The following is an 18,640-nucleotide window of genomic DNA, read 5'->3' as shown; positions in this document are numbered from 1 at the left end:
CGGAAGCGGCGCGGCCCCGCTGGTGTTGAGGGGCTGCGGCGGCGCCCAGCCGGGCTCGGCAGAGCTCCACTCGCTGCCTGCCGGCACTCACTGTGAGTAGCGCGGCCGGAGCGCAGCTTCTGGGCCGCACTGAGCTCTGCGGTACGCCCCTACGTCCTTCCCGTGGTCCCTTATGTCCTGTGCTCCCCGTTCCTCCGGCCTCCTCTTCCCTCCGGGTGTGTGGGGGAGGCCTGGGCTTCACACAGGGCCACGGCCCGGTCCCTGTACCCAGCGGTACCCGGGCGGAGCCGCTGCACGGCCCCTCTTGGCCCCAGGACCTGCCCGCCCAGTGTCCCGCTACGTACCTGTGGGCTTTCCAGCAGGAAAACCCCTCCTCAGGGATGTGGCAGAGGTCCTCTCTGGGCCTTGAGATCGAGGGCTTCCAATTGTCCTTCTTGTGGGGTCTTCCAGCAAAGCCTCGTGTCCCTGTGGGGCTGGTGGGGAGGGAAGTTTCACATAGCTTTCGTGTCGTGTCCTCATTCACAGCCACCCCTGGTGACAGGCTCTGGCTGTGCTAAGGAGAGGCTCTGCACCTCACCCTGTATCCACTCCATCTGGGCAGGGGGCCCCGATGGACACACGAGCGGAGCTGAGTGCGTCCTGACCCTCACCCCATGCGGCCCTTGTGACTATGGACGAGTGGAAGCACAACCCCATCATCAAGCCCCACAAGAAGCGGAGCTGGTACCTGGCCTGGAAGTACAAGCTGATGAACCAGCGGGCGCTGAGGAAGCTGTGCCAGGTGATTCATTCGCAAGCCTGTGGTGGATTAGGGAGGATAATCTGGGGTTTATAAGCTTATGGAGCAGATGTGGGGGTGAAGGTGGGCCTGCTAGGAGTCCTGTGTGACCTAACATGTCGGGGATGTATAACTTGTCCCCAGAAAAGCCATCTCATTAGCTTTGTGCTTGTGTGTGGCGGGGTCTGCCGTATCTACCAGCTCCTTCTATCTGCAAATGGACTGGTTATGACTGGAGATACAGTTATTCAGGCTTTCCTGGGAGGCTTTCAGATGAAAGTTTGCCTGGTTCTATACCTGTACTGTGTGCAGCAGGACTCTGCCTGCGGTTAGGGTCCATCTGTGACAAACGTGACTTGTAAACCAAACCTGGTGTAAGGCACAGCAGGTGAACAGAGAAAATAGGGTGAGGAATGGGCTCTTGTGCCCCATAGGCAGCTGGTGTCTGGAGAAGCTCCTGACCTGCTTGACTGTGCTGTAACAGCTAATCCTCAGCCAAGCTGGCATCCTACAGGGTGTGAGGACAGGGTGGGTTTGGCCACAGGGCAGCGAGCTGCAGAAAAGGAGCTGTTCCTGGGATGAGCAGAACTTGGTGAAAATAGGCAGATGGTGCAGGGTAGGCTCACAGGGACTCCCTGGGGAAGCAGATTGCTTGGTCCTGCATCCCCTGGAATGCTTGGGAATTGGGACCCAATTGTTCAGGCCAGCACTGCTCATTGTGGTGGGAGCAGTGAGCTAGAGCCTGTCTGCCCTGAGCTCTGTTGTGGTACCGATAGGAATTCAGACACAGATGAAAATTGAGTTTCAAATATGTAAACCCGAGCTGCAGCTATGAGTCTACAGCAGCAGGGCCTCTATCAGTGTCTCTGGCTGTACCAACCATGCTAGACCTGGCTGCTGGTCCTGCTTGATGCTGCCTCCTTCAGCCTGCCAGCTCTGGGAGCATGGATTGCTCCCCTGGTATTAACATGGCTATTAACAAAGACCTCTCTGCTGGCTACCACACACAGCCTGCTCCTAGCAACAAGCCCAAGCTCTGTTCTTGGCCAATTAAAAGCTTTTCATGCTCAAATCCTGAAAGGTGATCATAGTCCTGAGTCAACAACAAGCTACTGAGCTAAAATGCTCTAGTGATGTTTATATTGTCACGTTATCTACATGTCCATCTGTTGTTTCGTTGCTGTTTTTTCATCTTCCTCAATTACTTTTGAACCCATTTGGCTGCATGGCAGAGATAGCAGCAGTGTGCAGCTTTGAGGCAGTAGATGACAAGGTAGCAGGCCAGTGTGTATGGTCTCACCTCCATACCAGACCTCAGAGAGTCAGCCCGAGGAGGTTTTCTTACAAGGATCCTTAGGAATAAAGTTGCTGGGTGTTTGGGGGGCACAGGGAGACTTCCAAAACCAGCCAAGATTCTACATCCCAGGCCAGCACTGCAACTCTAAGACCATTCTCTTGGCTGTGGCCAGCACTGTTCTTGCAGCTTTTCACCTGCATGCTGATTGCTTTCCACCACTGGATGTTTGTGGCCCAAGTCTTCCTGTCTCAAAAGAGATCCTTATGGCATGGAATAGTTTCTGCTTTACTCTGGCTATGAATACAAGGGAAAATACTGAAAATGGGGAAGAGAGGACAAGATGCACCAGGGCCATAGGAAGTGGTAGTGTTGCCATGGGGGTTTCTGTGGGCTGCCCCAGCCCTTTCCATCACCCCACTGTCTGCATCCCTGTGAACTGCTGCATAGTTTGCTGCAGACTGTAAGGCTGTGAGCTATTCTCTGCAGCCTATGGCACAGTGCAGTTTCCTGAAGTTAGACCCGAGCTTTTTGCTTTTGCTGTGTTTTGGTCACACAGCATTTCTTCCTCCTTGTGAATATCCTGGTTACCTTCTGTGGTTGCAGAAGGAGAGGCAAGTGTAGTGATGCTGCAGTAGGGGCAGAGGCTGAGGTTACTGTGGGAGTTGTAACTTGAATTACCAAATTCTCTGCTATCAGAGACCTTCAGCCTTAGTATTTTAGTAGCAATCTGCTTGCAGATCTGGAAGCAGGAGCACAATGGAAGTGAAATAATTCTCATGTATCAAATGTTCAGTGCTTTCCAGCTGAAGATGCACATCACCCTAAAACTGTCATCTGTATTTCCTTCTCTTTCTCTTCCCCTAGAAGAAAGAGGGAAATGCCAGGTACTGAAGATTCCTAGCAAGATCCCCTTGGGGTGCCCTGCAGACTATGCCAGGGAGGAGGCCTGATCTTGGGGTTGTTACTTACAAGTTGCTAACAGAAAGCATCCTGCATTGCAGACAGGTGCTGTCCTCTTCTTGCTTGTAACTGTGATTGTGAACATCAAGCTGATCTTGGACACCAGGAGAGCTGCTTATGAGGAGGAAGAGGAGTCTGCGCAGGACTATGGTGAGGGGCAGGATCTTGCTTCTTCACTGAAGGGATGGAAATCAGAGAGAAAGGAGTAATTTCTTTAAGTCAAGTGAAACTTGTGGTGAGCTACAGTATGAAAGACAGGTTTGTGCTTATGTGTTTAACAAAAATGATTAGAAAAGGATGTTTCTTGGTCTGTCTTCTCAAGGCTTTAGCATATATGGCTGTAGAGGTCTGCATGGGGATAGCTGGGACCAGGCCTGCTGCTGGTTTGGATTTCCTTTACTTGCTTTCCCCTTAGATTCTGACCCATGGTCTGATGGACTGGAATGCCTGATGGGCATCACATCCTAGAGGTTTGATGGGGCTAGGGACAAGCAGAGACAAACCAGAGGCATATGGGCTGGTTGAGACTGGATGTTCCTCCCCTGTAGATGATGAGATGCTGAACGTGGAGGCCCCTAGGCACCCTGTGAGCAACAAGAAGGTCTTGGATGTCGAAGTGTACTCCAGCCGATCAAAGGTCTACGTTGCTGTGGATGGGACAACAGTAAGTGATGGGCGCTGGCTGTCCCTGTGAGCAAATGATGGGTCGGGGTTGAATGGGTAAAGCCTTGAACTGTGGGCAGTGAGAAGCAACTCTGTAGTTGATAAAGAAATTGGGATCCTGGAGGACTGTGGAGATGTTGTCCTGCATTGTCTTCTATTCTGGCATTCATGAATACTGTGAGCAAAGCCAAAATCTCAACAGGAGAGACACTAACCTTTTGTTTGGGGGCCCTGCTGGGTGTGCAGGGAATAAGGGATGCTGGTTTTGGTTCTTGTCAATTCTCTACTTGCAGGTCCTGGAAGATGAGGCTCGGGAGCAGGGAAGAGGAATCCATGTCATCGTCTTAAATCAGGCTACGGTAAAGCATCCCTGCACATCTACGTGTGTCTTTCTTCCTGAGCTGTTTTTGTCCTTCCTGTTTCACTGTTTGATTGTGAGACGAAGGGCAACCAGGAGATAAGTCACTGAACGTGTTTGCTTTCAGTTGCCGGAGTATGATATGGTCACACAAAAGGTCGGTGCAGTGTTTCTCTTGCACTGGCCTAGGTTAGGGAAAGGCTTTTATGGGTTTCTCAAGGAGTTTGGACTTGGTCCAGAAAACTTGTGAACTGCAGCAGGGGTGACGCTGGGGAACATGCAGAACAAGAGTTGTGGGGTGCAGGGTAAAGCTGTCCTGTGGACCTCAGCATTTTGTGTTCTGTGTGAGGGCTGAGTTTGTCTGGATACTTGCTCCCTGGCATACTAAAAAAGGAATTCATGTTGTTTCGGGGTTGAGGCTTCCAAGGCAGATTTCTGTAATTCTTCTTGTCTTGGTCATATGGAATTTAAGATACATCTGATGTTTGAATACCAACAGGGTCATGTGATGGCTAAGAGGGTCTTTGACACCTATTCTCCTCATGAAGATGAAGCTATGGTACTTTTCCTCAATATGGTTGCCCGGGGCCGAATCCTGATCTTCACCATTAAGGTAGATGTGACCTTAGTGTCAGAAGAAAAGTTGCTTCAAGTCAGGACATACTCAAGTTCAACTCCTGAATGTTACTGAGCATTTTTGAGGCTGTCACATTTCAGCTGTGCGGTGTCTCTCTGTTTGAATCACCTGACTTGTCTTCTCATTCTTCCATGTTATTGCTGTGTGCCCAATGAGACTGGAGGGTAAAAAGAACAAAAAAGTATCAGAGCTTGCAGCCATAAATGAGGTGGAGAATAAACACAAAGAAACATAAGGATGTAGTGACACCTGGCCAGGAGATGCTCTGTGCCAGTCCTAAACTATGCCAGTTCCAGGCTGTTTTGGCAGGAGCTGTAGAATGTTGGCTCTGGGCTACTGTGTGAGCAACAGCATGCTTTAAGGCTGCAGGTTCACAAGTGTAAAGTATTGGTAGATGCATTCTGTCACTGCTTGAGAACAATTTGGTCTCAAGGAAACAGAACTCTGTGACTCCGTTGACCTGCCTGTAGGTCATGGTGGGGAAAAAAAACAGCAGGTTTAGTGGCGTGGAGATCTTGGGAACCTGCTGTTGAAGGTCTCTGGCTGAGCTGATTTCAAGGGAATGGGCCCTATACCTCTTTGGTATTGATGGTAGGCTCTCCCTGTATGCAGACCTCAGCTGAGGGGTTGTTTTATTCCAGGATGAAGGCTCCTTTCACCTCAAGGAGACAGCCAAGAATGTCTTGAAAAGCCTGGGGAGCCAAGTTGCACCGTTCTTAAGCTGGAGAGACATGTGGACGTTTGTGGGGAAGAAGGGAGGTAAGTATGAGTCTAGTACTGCTTGGGAGATGGTTCATAGCCCCTTTTTGGGAGAGAATGAAGGTAAAAAGTCCCAGTCCATCCTGAACACACTGTATGAGCACCAAGTCACAAAGAGCAAGCTGCTCTGTTCTTGGGGATGAGGGAGGGGGATGAAGGCAGAGCATGCCCCTTCAACAGCTCCGCAGAGGCCAGTGGGGGGAAGATGCTAAGTCGCTACCCTGATCTGCAGCCTCTGGTCGTGTTTTAGCACAGTTCAAATGAGTCCTTCCCGGCAGTTCTGACCTTATGTCCCTATTCCAGGGGAAGTATATGGGGAGAAGCACGCCAAGTCACCTGCCCTCTCAACGTGGGGTGACCCTGTACTGCTGAAGACAGAAGTTCACCTGACATCTGTGGAAGGTAAGTTAGATTTGCTCTATGTTGCTGGATGTCTCTGGGGAAGAGACCTGCAGCTCTTGATGCTTTTGAGTCAGAGCCACAGGTCTGTTAGTGGCATCCCAGGATCAATTTAAGGCTGTTTGTGATGAGATGTGACTTACAATGACACCAGCTTTCCTTTTTCCTGCTTCCATGGCAATTGCAGACATGATTATAGAGATGAGGATGAGGGACTGAGGACACTGTCTGACCATTTGTCACCTCTTCAAATTAGGCCTGGTCCAATCGTTTGTGACTGTTGATCTTGAACAAGGCCCATTGCTGCTTAGAGAGGCTTATAGAGGGATGGTTTCTAAATGGCTCTTGTGGTTATGTCCCATATCCTGCAGTGACACTTGTTAAGTAAGACCAATAACCAGTAAGAACTGGTTCACTCACAGCTGAGCCCAGAGTGGGCTGTCTGCATGGCAGTCAAGAGTACACAGGGTGAGGCCATGGGATGAGCACTCTTCTTTTTTTTCTCCTTGGTGCCTTTAGATGCTGAGTGTCATTGGCCTGATACAGAGCTGAACCGCCGCCGGAGAAGATTCTGCAGCAAAGTGGAAGGTTATGGCAGTGTCTGCAGCTGCAAAGACCCCACGCCCATTGAGTTCAACCCTGATCCTGTGAGTACTGGGCCAAAGTACCTGGAAGGCTCCAGGAGGGAGGGCTGGGATGGACCAGGTGTGTTTGAAGCTCAGATGTAGAATGGTGTCCATACACAGCGGTTGAGTGGTGGTGACTGCACTCGTGTAAGCCCTTATGCCCTGGCAAGTGTAGGATGAATATGCTGGGCTCAGGTCATGCTGGGAAAAGGGAGATTCCTTGACCTGCATCTGTCCTGAGCTGCCAGGTTAGCGTGACTCTAGAGACCTTGGTGTGAGTAGCTGAGCCTGCACATTTGGAGATGGAGCAGCTGTGATAGCCTTTGGGATGTTCTTAGCACACTGTTGACAGGTTTTTACAAGGATCTCCAGGCAGATACAGGTTGTGATTTGGGAGTACTTTCTGATGTGGGGTAAGGGGAGGAAGCTGGTGTGGTCTCCAGCAGTGCTGAGTGGACCATGTCCTGCATGGTTGATGTGGCACAGTCTTGCACAGCCTCTCTGACATGTTTTCTCTTTCAGCTCAAAGACAATAAAGTCTTCGATGTGCCTGTAGCTGTTATTGCAGGGAACCGCCCCAACTACCTGTACAGGTAACCACTTCAGGGGTCACGATTGCTCTGCTCTGGGCCACGAGACCATACATGGTTAAGCCTTCTGTTGCATCCTGCTGACAGGATCCAGCCTCATCCTAGGGCTGTGCAAGCAACATGGGCAGACCTGCTGGGACAAATCCTGTGGTCCTTGGGCATGGGGAAGGGAAAAGCTCAGGGCACCAGTTTCTGTTCCCTCACCTTGTGCCCTTACCCCAACCCAAGGGATCTATACCCCTGTGTGGGGTGGCCTGGACTCACTGGGACTGTGCTATGCTCAGGCCCCCTTGTCTCTCCCCAGGATGCTGCGTTCCTTGCTGTCGGCTCAGGGTGTCAATCCTCAGATGATCACTGTCTTCATCGATGGGTACTATGAGGTGAGAGCACTCCTGGGGGTCCCTGTAACCACGTCCATGTTCCCACAGCTCTGACAGCACAGTGTGCTCCAGGACAGGCCTTTGGGATCCCAGTGAGTCTAAGGAGCTTTCTAGCTCATCTGTGCAGCAGCCCATAAGGTATTGTCCAGTTACTTTGTGATGAAGTTCAAGAATGGAACAGGCTCGTTCCCTTGCAGGTCTTTCCCACCACTGTCAGACTGGGCAGCTGGTGTGTTTATGCAGGCTCTTACTGCACTGCATCAGAGTTGTTAAAGATAGTAGCATCCATTGCCATAGCAACTAGAGCAGTATCCCTCATCTGTGAGGGGGCAGCTTGGATGTTCATGCTGCCATGGTGGATATAAAGGAAAGAGGGAACTGTTGGAGTAATGGGAGCTCCTTCCCTCAGTTGCAACTAGGGGGTAGGATGGGCAGTATGAAGATGGGGAAGGCCTTTGAGGGGCTGTCTTGGAGCACAGGATTTTTAGCCCAATCATGGACTATTATGGCGGGGAGGATTGGAACTGTACGGTCCTTTCTATCATTATTTCTTACCCCAGAAAGGATGAGGATATGCTTGGACAGAGGTCCTTCTTGGCAGTTGTGGAAGAAAATTTAGTTGTTTGTGATCTTGATACTAAGCAGCTGAAGATATTCCTAGATACACCTGTTTTCTTTCTGCACTCTCCATGGGGAACTAGAAACTTGAGGCCTTTTAGATATTCTTTGGGTACAAGTCTGGGTACAGAAATTAGCAGGGCTAGCAAGGCTATAGCCAGGGTTAGAAATATTTAGAAGCTGAAAGGGCCAAGATGGTTTAGTGAGTTCCTTGCCATGAGGCCTTCAGCACAGTACTGGTTGGACCCTTACCTGCATGCAGGAGGACAGCCATGCAAAGGAAATCCTATAGGCATGTTGTTGGTCTTCCAGGGAGCTGACACTGTTGCAAAGGGTAGGGAGAACATGTCCAAAACCACGTATTTGAGCTCTGTACATTACCATTACAGGAGCCAATGGATGTTGTGGAGCTGTTTGGCCTCTCGGGAATCCAGCACACTCCCATCAGCATTAAAAATGCCAGAGTTTCTCAGGTGAGTGACCCTTACCAGCCCCCAGGGGAGTTATTTCCTGGGATAGTATTTGAGGGAGGCAGGCTTAGCCCCACAGTGGTGCCAGGCTGCCCCTCCCTGTGGTCTAGGAGTTGATGCTAACACAGGCAATTATGTGTCTATTCTTGTAGCACTACAAAGCCAGTCTGACTGCAACCTTCAACCTGTTCCCAGTAAGTGAGACCTCTACCTGGGCCCTTGGGAATGAGACAGCACAGGGTGTCTGTGGGAGAGTGGTGTTTGTGACAACCTGTCTCACGGGAGCTGGAATCTGTCCTGTGGGGCAGGGAGCAGCACAGCTAGCAGATGCTTTTTGGTGTCTCTGCACTCTTCTGGCCCTCACTCATCCTTCTGGCATTTCTCTCTGCCCTACAGGATGCCAAATTTGCTGTGGTTCTGGAGGAAGATCTTGACATTTCTGTTGACTTCTTCAGGTAAAGCTGTGGATCACTGAGCTTCTGTTTGGGTTGGGCATCTGGGATTTTGTGGATCCTGTCCTTTTTTTCATTTTTGGAGCTACTGATCTGTTTTGCACGCATGCTTATGCCAACATCTGCCACCTCAGTCCAAGAGATGGGTTAAACAGTCCTAGTAGTTGTGGATGGCTCATCCCTTGATGGAGAATTTGCCTTGGTTTGTCTGTGGGAAGACTATTTAACCAGGGACTGGGCAACTCTTTCCTCAGCTTTCTGAGCCAGTCAATACACCTACTGGAAGAGGATGAGAGCCTGTACTGCATCTCAGCATGGAATGACCAGGTGGGTCAGAGAGGATGGTGGAGGAGAGACGGCTCTGCCCTGTGTTGTTCCCAAGTCAGGGTGAGGTCTGAGTGCCTTCTGTAAAGCGGGGTTGCCCCCAGCCCTATTAGCCTGAGTGAGCCTGTTTCCCCAGCCTTGGAAATGTCCCTGCAAAGTGCCATGCTATTGCTGCCTTGTGCTTCCCAGTGACTGTCCCTGCTTCACGAGCTGGGAGCCAGCATAGGATAGGGCAAGTTACTTTGGAGGGGCACGGGGGTGCACTTGGGGTGCTGAATGCTTCCCATAACCTTGCAGGGCTATGAGCACACAGCTGAGGACCCCTCACTCTTGTACCGTGTGGAGACCATGCCAGGCCTGGGCTGGGTTCTTCGGAAGAGCCTATACAAGGATGAGCTGGAACCCAAGTGGCCAACCCCAGAGAAGGTGAGTATCCAAGTGGGGCCCTGTCTTCAGCAACATATCTCTGCCCATCAGCAGTCCCTGATCATCACTTGATCCTCATGAGCAGAGCTCTTGGAGGAGCCCTGGCTCTTCCCGAGCTTCACCTGGGCAAGATGGCCAAGCAGAATGGATTTAGGATAGGCGTTAACTTGAGGACCATGTAACCAGCCACAGAGTTGGCTGCAACAGCCCAGGCAAGCTGAGACTCTGTCAGCTAGAGCTTGAGGAAGCATCCAGAAAGTCCCTCAAGAGCCACACTGCTGAAATGATGTCCTCAAACTCGAATGCAAGCAGCAGTTTCTCCTCCCCAGCTCTGGGACTGGGACATGTGGATGCGGATGCCTGAACAGAGGAAGGGCCGGGAGTGCATCATCCCTGACATCTCACGTTCCTACCACTTTGGCATTGTGGGCCTCAACATGAATGGCTACTTTCACGTGAGTGATTTCCCTCAGCCAATGGCTCTGCCAGACCCCGTCATGGTGTCAAACTCTGACCCGCACACCTCTCCAGGTGGCAAAGATATTTGAGGTGACCTCTGAGTACTGATAACTCCTGACTGAACCCTGTTTTCTTTGTCTCTTTCCTCTCTTCCTACCAGGAAGCTTATTTCAAAAAGCACAAGTTCAACACCGTTCCAAATGTTCAGCTTAAAAATGTGGAGAGGTAAGTGCTAATTGGAAGAAGATTTGGATAAAGCAGCTGCATGACCTGATCATTTTTCCTTCTGCTGGGCATGTGTTCCCTTCCCAAACAACAGCCATCAGTCACCTCCAAACACAGTGCATGTGCTCCACTGTGGGAATCCTTGCAGTGCTTTCTGGGAGGTTGTGTGTAGCTAATCCATCTTCCAGGAAGCCCAAAAGCAGCCTGAGCACAAAGCATCCCTCGTTCTTGTTTGTAAGACCCCAGTAACAGTGAAGGACAGGCACCTGTCCCTAATTACTCCCTTTTACTGTTAAGGTGCCTGATCCTCCAAGCTTGGCTTGAAACTTAGAGCTATCAAGTTGCACGCAACTGGCCCTGTGATTTATTATTATTTTCTTCTAAAGACTTGGAGTCTTTGTAAGAGGCAGTTCAAAATTGATCTGGCAAGTGTAAATGGTCACACTTTTTGCTGCCACATCCTGCTAAAATGTATGATAGTCTCTGCTCTCCGTCCATTGTCTCCAACTTGTCTTTTAGTGTTACCGTGGGGTAACCTTAAGTGAGGATCATCCCAAGATGACTGAAATTTATTGCACTGACTCTGCTCTGATCTGTGCTCTTTTCTTCCAACAGCTTGAGGAAGGATGCCTATGAGGCTGAAATCCATCGACTCCTGGGGTAAGTGCCAGCAAGAAGGATGGGAGTCCACAGAGCTTCCTGGATGGACAGTGTAGGACAGCAGAAGGAATGGAGGTGGGCCTATCCACTGCTTGCCTCTCCTCATTCTGTTTCCGCAGTGAGGCCGAAGTCTTGGACCACAGCAAGAACCCCTGTGAGGACTCCTTTGTGCCTGACACCGAGGGTAAGGTCTATGTCATGTTCATCAAGATGGAGCAGGAAGCAGATTTCACCACCTGGACTCAGCTCGCCAAGGTAAGGCCCTTGCATGGCCCATCCTCACCCCTTCACTGATCTTGGCAATGCTGGAAAACACCTGACTGCTTTTCTTGGTTGTGTCCATGGCATAGACACAGCTCAGCAAACAGATTCACCTTACCTTGGGTGATGTTTAAGCTCTGTGTTTACAGAGGACGGTGGGTCATTTTTAGGCTGATTCTTGGCTCTGTGGTAATAAAGCTTATGGCCTCCATGTGTAGGAGCTCATGGCCTGAGCTGTTTAGTCTTGTCTTGCCTGGAGGTGCTGGTCAAACACACTGCCCTGAAGCAGGGATGGGAGTGGAGCAAGCTCTCCATCTACTCTTGCTAATGATGTTGGGTGGAGGTGTTTTTCCCTCAGCTGCCATCATCAAGCTCATGTTCCCTCTCTGTTGCCTCTTGGTGAGGGCAAGGGTGATGGTTGTTTGCTTGCTGGAGGACACTTGACTGTTGTTCATCCCCAGGCAATGATTCTTCTCTCCTCTCTACCATCCTAGTGCCTCCACATCTGGGATCTGGATGTCCGTGGGAACCACAAGGGGCTGTGGCGGCTCTTCCGCAAGAAAAACCACTTCCTCGTGGTGGGGGTCCCTGCCTCCCCCTACTCGTGAGTATCAGGGACATAGCAATTTGGGTAATGCCCCACATCCTCATGGCACTGCCCCCTGCCCAGGACACTGTGTCTTCTGCTTCTGTCCCAGCTTACTCTTGGGACTTTCTGGCACTACCTGTGCCATTTCCCATCCAGCCTTCTTACCTGCAGGTCCAAGAAGCCCCCATCGGTGATGCCAATCTACATGGAGCCCCCTGCCAAGGAGGAGGGGGCAGTGGCAGTGCCAGCAGTTGCTGCAGCAGAGCAGACATGAGAATGGCAGCTGGGAAGTGAATGGGGCCGGAGAAGACAGAGACACCCATGGTGCAGAAACCAAGTTGGCAGCAGCTCTTGGAGGCTGGTGACTTAACATGGACATTTATTTCAGGCTGCAGAATGAGATCTTGGGCTGCCTTCAGCCCCCTGTTGTGGTCTCCCTCTCCCTCGCACAGGGGCAGGGTCCTTCCCTGTAGATATGCCACCTTCCCATCCAAGGAACTTTTTTTTTTTTTTAACACAGACTCTTTACTAATGCTGCTCCCATTGCTCCCTGGCTGGGCAAGATTGGAAGAAGGAGATGCTCGGCTGGGGGTTGGAGGAGGCTTTTAGAAACACCTCTACTCCCCTTTTTTGCCCTCATGTCCTGAGAAGGCAGCATGCTCATGTACAAGTGCTGCAGCCCTCTAGCTGGGTGTTAATTAACTCTTGCCCAGCTGTATCCTTGCCCAGTGGTGAGCACAGTGGTGAAGAGGGGATCTACCAGCTTTCTTTTTTTTTTTTTCTCCTGTACAATGGATGCACCTTGAAGACTGCACTGGGTTGGACATCTCACTGTGGACCACCACAGCCGATGCAGCCCAGCTCATAGGCAAAAGGGAATACTGAGGAGGAGCTGGATTTGCTGTGGACACATCGACAGTACCCTGTCCCCAACTGGAGGGCAGTCAGGTGCCCCTTTCCCTGCAGTTCTGGGAGCTGGAGATGTCTCGATGGAGGAGGACCAGGCTGTGTGGTGCTGCTCAGACCGCCCTCACCCACTTTCTCCACGGGGAGCGGCTCTGCCTCCCCTGAGTCATAGGAGTAGGGGGTGAAAGTGCCTTGCAGAGCGAGATGGGAGCAGTGAGCGGGGATCCTGCAGCTGCAGAGTCTAGTTGGACCTGGGCTCTCCAGCAGCCGGTACTGGAGAGAGAGATGCTGCATCCTGGCATGTTCCCTGCCTGTGGTACTGTAGCCCTGCCTCTCCCTCCTCCCTATCTGGGTGACCCTAGCTCTCTTTCTAACAGCGGAGCGGGGAGATTTGTTCTCCTCAATCTCCATCCTTACTGTGGTACGAAGCTAGCAGGGAAGCTGTGATCTGAGCCAGGATGGGCAGCCTGGCTCTCCTAAGTTGGTACGCCCTCTGTGGAGAGGGAGGGGGTCCTCATCCGCCTTCCTGTGCCTTAGGAAGCACCCCAGGCCCCCTCTCACCCCATCTACTTGGTACTAATGCCCTCCTCCCAACTAGGACCAGTCCTAGTCCCTTGCTCAGTGCACCTCCCTGTCTCATCTGTGCAGAGAGAGATCAGTTCCCTGCCCAGATCCTGCATCCTCAGGCAGGGGTGCTCTGGCTTGTCCCTGTGAGCAGGGTTTGCTGCTCAGCCCTTTCCCTGTGGTCACAGGGATTAATGTATTTGAGGGCTGTCCCCTAAGGTGCAGCACTCTGGGCCGGGAGCTCATCCCCTTCATTTTCTCACTGTGAACTGAGTATCAGGGTCTCCTGGGAGCACACACTCCAGCACCTGCTGGGGTCTACACTACACTCATTTCTTTATTTATTGCTTGTGGAAAAGGGGAGGATAGCCGGACAGTAGTGTGGAGAGCCAGCAGCCCTCAGCCTGCAAGGAGGCAGTCCTGGAAGGTTTGTCTCTCTCTTGTCACCATGGCTCCGTCCTCCGTTCCCTTCTCTTCCTCGCCCAGGATGGGGAAAATACATGTTGAACCCAGCAAATCTGCTCCACCAGCAGAGGGGTCAGTGCTGCTGGGCGTGCACTGCCTGGGACAGGGCAGATGCAGGAGAGGAATGCCAGGTGGCACATCTGTCCCTGAGGGTGCAGGGTGGTGGTGGCACCCTTCAGGCTTTGTGGTACCAGCCCTGGGGCTCAGGTTCAACCCTTCCCTGCTCTGCCACCCCCCGGCGCTGCACTTCTCAGGGGCTCTGGTGCAGCAACCCACAGGCAGTGGATTGCCAGGCTTTTATTTTATTTTGTAAGTATTAAAAAAAAAGTCATTTACACGCTATGGGAAAGGGATTTGCCTCCTCAGTGGGAAAGCCAGTTGCTCCCCAGGCACTGCTTCGGAGGAACCTCTGTGACTCTGCTGTGATGCCCTTGGCATCTCAGTTCCCAAGCCCCCGTATCCCTTCCCTAACCCAATGCCCCCTTCCCCTCTCGTTTGGTGGAGCTCAGGCTGGGCCTGCTTCTCACCCCTGGGCTAAGGGGATGGCAGTCCCATGGGCAGGATCCTCTGCTCCCCTGTGTGCTGCTCCCCATCCCGCAGCGACCAGGGAAAACAGCAGGGCTCTCCCCGTGGGCTTGGAGCTCCTCATCCCCTCCCTCTCTGCTTGCCACCTCGAGCTGCTGGGTGCTCTTCTCCGTCCATCCCCGTTCCCTGAGTGAGGCTCCCGTTTGGCAGCTGTGGTAGTGCTGGGGGCAAGGGCATCCCCGGGGCTCGCCGCTTTCTGAATTGAATTATTTTTTCAAGAATAAACATTGCACAGCTGTTGAGCTGGGTGTGTTTCATCTCTGGTTTCACGCACCTTGGGCTCAGATCCCCAGCCTTGGCCAGTCTGCCTGGAAAAGGCAGACCCTCCGTGCCACCTACACAACTCTGTGACAGCCAGGAGCCTGCACTCAGAGCTGTTGGTCCAGGTATCCTGCTTTGGGTATGTATTTCCTAAGGAACAGCCCTTAAGGCCCCTATGCCCCCTGGTACGGCCTTGGAGAGCTGGCACAGAGCCTGCTTGCCTTCTGCATGGCACACTGTAGCCCAAACCATAGCAAGGAAAGGGCTGTAGGTTTGGTATAATGGAGGCTGTCCTGTTGGGTCTTTTTTTCCTTCTTTTTCCTTTGCCCATAGTATACCTGGTGATGTCCTGGGAGCCGCCCAGTGTGAGATCTCTCGCTGAGCATCACTGAAGCTGTTGCAGCTCTGGTGCCAGCAGAGGTCCTCCAAGCCCTGCCCGCTGCCAGGGTTGCTGCTGCAGGTTTGCTGCTTCCTCCTCAAGCATTTTTTATTATCTACAGTTCAGTAACCGACGGAAACTCTGCCTATGGGCTCTTGTGCGTAATGAGCCTCTGTGCTCCCCCCCATTACCCTCTCCCCTGCTTTTCTCCTGGGCTCCCAGCTCTGTGTCCTTGGGGTGGGGGCAGTGAGCATCCAGCACGGGTCTCGGCTCTATTCCTGTCTGCTCCGTTGGATTTGGGCTTCTTTCCTCTTGGTGAAATAGGCTACGAGGGTTTGTTTTTTTTTTTTTCCTATGCCCAACTTCTGCCCAAGGTCACAGCACAGGGAAGTGGCAGCAGGAGGGGACATGAGGCCAGCCCCAGCCTGGGCTGTTAAACCCAAGTGTGTTCATGAGGACAAAATAAAAAGGAGGTGCTCGGAGCCCTCTCCCAGCGTTGCATCCCATGGAGCAGGGAGCTGGCAAGGGCTGGGAAAGAGCTGGGCACAAAGGTGGCTGCTGTCAGCAGGACCCAAATGAATCTGGGACATGGAGGTGGCAGCCACCAGCCCCAACCAGCCCAGACCCACTCCCCAGGGTGAGGCCCAGCCTACTCCCATTGCCTCCTAGGGTCCAGGGCTGGAGATACCCCAATGCTAGAGGCTTTCCCTCAGCTGCAGCTCCCCAGGGCTTTTCTTGGCAGTGCTGGGATAGAGAAGAGCCATCATCTCTCCATTGCATCCACCTCCCGCAGAGACCGATCCCTGCAGTGCTGGCACTCTGCTAGGTCAATGCCGTGGAAACAGCAGAGCCCCATGGGGTTATGGGGTACCAGCTCCCAGCCCCTTGGGAAGGTAGGTGGGTGTGGGTGAGACCCTCCCCCCCCCTTCCACACCCACCAAACCCCCAGGGGCTATTAGGTTCCTCAGAGTTCCATTTACAGGAGTGAGGCAGGGACGTACCAGCTCCCGTATCCCGACCCCCCTCAGCCCCGGTGTCACCCAAATCCTGGTTCCCAGGTCTGAGCCCCGCGGCCCCCCCGCAGCCCGGCCCTGCTGCCTTTGTGCAGCCTTACAAAGGAGAACCTGTCCAGGCTGCTCCATGTCCCAGGAGCTGGCTGATAATTAAACAAAAGCAAAATAGCCTTGGCATGAAATCTGACCTTTCCAGAACTTGGGGGTGGGGGGGAGGAAAGAGTAATTTTGCATAATTTCTGGTGGCTTTTCTTCTTCTTGCATTATGTTTGTTCTGTAGGCATCTCAGTGCCCAAAGGTGCCAGGGGAGCATGGAGTGCCCTCACTGTGATGCTGATTAACGTGGCCCCATGGATGGAGGGAAGTGTTCTCAAGGCAAGGATGGGATGATGGAAGGATGTCCTGATCCTCCCAGGTGAAGACTTCTCCATGCTATAGGGGTGCCAATGCCTGGGACACGCTTGCCCTGTCCCCATTCTCACATCCAAATGAAGTTCATCCCAACTCGGAGAGCAGATTGTCCATTTTTCCACCCTGTGCTTTACAGAGAGCCCTGGCACTGAGGGGTGCCAAGGTGCCCAAACTGCCCCCAAGAAAGGACTTAGTCCCCTGCCACTGGGACCAAGGAAAAGTCCCCAAACACCCAGCATGGTCGTGCCCCTCCCATGGGCCACCTCCTATCCATATACAACAAAGCCTGGCAGCGAATTAATCTTCAACTGGGCACCGAGGATTGTTGCTGGAACTTTATTACATCGTGTCCTGCCCAGCGCAGCGTTAACCATTAACCCGGTGGCTCTGATATCAGCTCCAGCACCCTGCACTTCAGCTATCCCTGACAGCATCTTATCTGATCGCACGGCCATAAATCTGGGCATGGAGCTGCCTGAAAGCACCCACGCCTGCAGCAACCCCAGGGAGTTATCGTGGGGTGAGAAGGAGGAAGAAGGAGCAGGTGAAGGTGGCAACGCCTCGCTTCTCCCACGTCCTTCGAGGGTGTCCTCTGCTCTGCAGGGGGAACGTTAGGAGGGGATGTCTTCACGGCTGGCACTTCTTGGCCAGGTGCTGTGGATTGAGTTCGCTTTGTTTTCCATTCACACCCTTTATGCGCGCAATCTGTAACAGCTGCAATTCTTCCTCCTCCTGACAACTGTCACTGACCCCCCACCAAAGGTAATTAAAAAGGAGAGGAAAGCTCATTTCCTCCAAAGCCAAGCCCTGCCTGGCACCCTGCCCCAGCACACGTGATGTTGGTGACAAATGCATCCAGGACTTCTGCCTGGTGTGTGGCATCTATCCCAGCCCCACTCCAGGGCTCCCAGGTGTGAAAGCAGCCCTGCCCCAGTCCCAGTGCATTCTGTCTTGCTTCCCAAGCAGGGCCAAATTCCCCAGTTGAGCCCAGAAAGCAGCTACCAGGGGCAAAGAGAGCATCAGAGGACGGTCTCTATTGCTTCAGGTCTTGGGGTGCGGCAGCAGATGGGAGAAGGCAGCAGAGAACAGAGCTGGTCTGGGTTGGATATTAGGAAAAAAAAATCTATTTGGAAAGAATGGTGATGCACAGCTGCCCATGGAGGCGGTGGGGTCACCATCCCTGGCGGTGTTCAGGAACCACAGGCGGAGCTGTGACACTGAAGGATGTGGTCAGTGGGCATGGTGGGGTGGGGTGAGGCTGGCCTGGGTGATCTGAGAGGCCTTTTCCAATCTTAACGATTCTATGGTTTCCTTGCAAAAAGCAAACCCTGCTCATGTCCCCACCACCAGCTCACTGCTCAGAGCGAAGCCAAGCGGCCGCAGGGGCTGGAAAATACATGGCTGGGGGTGGCTGTACCCCATGGTCCGGCCCTGTGTAAGGTAATGCTGCTGACAGCACACACACCCAGACGCATGCACTCATCCCATCAGCTGTGCGGAATACAAGTCCAAGGACACCGCCATGGGACAATAAGGAAGATTCTGCTGTTGTTGTGTGCACCAAAGGTGTCTGACCTCACCCGCTGATGGCACAGCACTGCTGGGCACTGGGACAGGGAAGTGCCCGGGGAGGCGGGGGAGTCCCCATCCCTGGAAGTGTTTGAGAACCGTGGGGATGTGGCACTGAGGGACGTGATCAGTTGGCGCGGTGGGGCGGGGTGGGTTGGGATTGGACTGCGTGATCTTCATGGTCTTTTCCAACCTCAGTGATTCTGAGATTCTATGACAACCCCCATACACGGGGCCAGGGCCTCCAGCCCACAGCTCGCAGGGATGGAGTCCCCACCGTCCACCAGGGACACTCACCCCTGTGGTAGGTTCACACCTTCTGCCCCATGGCTGCCCCACAATCACGGGAGGAGCTGAGCCCCAGAGAGCGAGGGGAGGAGCCGGTCTCCTCCTTGCCTCCGTCCACATCCAGGAGGAGAGACTGGTCTTTCAAGTTCCTGCGGGCAGAGGGGATCGCACATCCCAGTGCCACAGAAACTGCATCGCCCGCAGAAACCTCCTGTGCCACAACAGGGATGGGCCACACCGGCACCTCCAGGAAGGCCTGGGGCAGTGC

The 18,640-nt window shown here is 52.8% G+C and overlaps 1 protein-coding gene across 6 annotated transcripts; it reads left to right on the top strand.

The window, feature by feature from the left end:
* Positions 1 to 21: 21 nt before the first annotated feature.
* On the top strand, positions 22 to 14,693 carry POMGNT1 (protein O-linked mannose N-acetylglucosaminyltransferase 1 (beta 1,2-)). Of its 6 annotated transcripts, none has more exons than XM_426653.8 (22): positions 22 to 92; positions 602 to 781; positions 3,077 to 3,185; positions 3,584 to 3,699; positions 3,992 to 4,057; positions 4,556 to 4,669; positions 5,335 to 5,452; positions 5,756 to 5,854; positions 6,371 to 6,498; positions 7,000 to 7,070; positions 7,372 to 7,447; positions 8,455 to 8,538; positions 8,688 to 8,729; positions 8,932 to 8,990; positions 9,242 to 9,314; positions 9,609 to 9,737; positions 10,067 to 10,192; positions 10,357 to 10,421; positions 11,037 to 11,081; positions 11,201 to 11,336; positions 11,837 to 11,946; positions 12,103 to 14,693. In XM_426653.8, exons 2-22 carry the CDS (start codon positions 671 to 673, stop codon positions 12,203 to 12,205), a joined length of 1,980 nt encoding a protein of 659 aa, XP_426653.3. In that variant the 5' UTR covers positions 22 to 92; positions 602 to 670; the 3' UTR covers positions 12,206 to 14,693. The 6 variants fall into 6 exon arrangements, with proteins under 6 accessions (XP_426653.3, XP_040561329.1, XP_015146742.1 ...); XM_040705395.2 differs by having other exon boundaries at positions 542 to 781; XM_015291256.4 differs by having other exon boundaries at positions 526 to 781.
* The last annotated feature ends 3,947 nt before the right edge of the window (positions 14,694 to 18,640 follow it).

Source organism: Gallus gallus, chromosome 8 (genome assembly GCF_016699485.2).
Source record: "Gallus gallus isolate bGalGal1 chromosome 8, bGalGal1.mat.broiler.GRCg7b, whole genome shotgun sequence".
Lineage (NCBI taxonomy): Eukaryota > Metazoa > Chordata > Aves > Galliformes > Phasianidae > Gallus > Gallus gallus.
Note: the sequence above shows the minus strand (reverse complement) of the source record. Positions and strands in the feature narration are given on the sequence as shown.

Coding starts and splice junctions, on each gene's coding strand:
- POMGNT1 (XM_426653.8), top strand. CDS start 671: ATGGACGAGTGGAAGCACAACCCCATCATCAAGCCCCACAAGAAGCGG. Junction 4,670..5,334: donor TCCTGATCTTCACCATTAAG/GTAGATGTGACC, acceptor GTTTTATTCCAG/GATGAAGGCTCCTTTCACCT. Junction 10,422..11,036: donor CAGCTTAAAAATGTGGAGAG/GTAAGTGCTAAT, acceptor TTCTTCCAACAG/CTTGAGGAAGGATGCCTATG.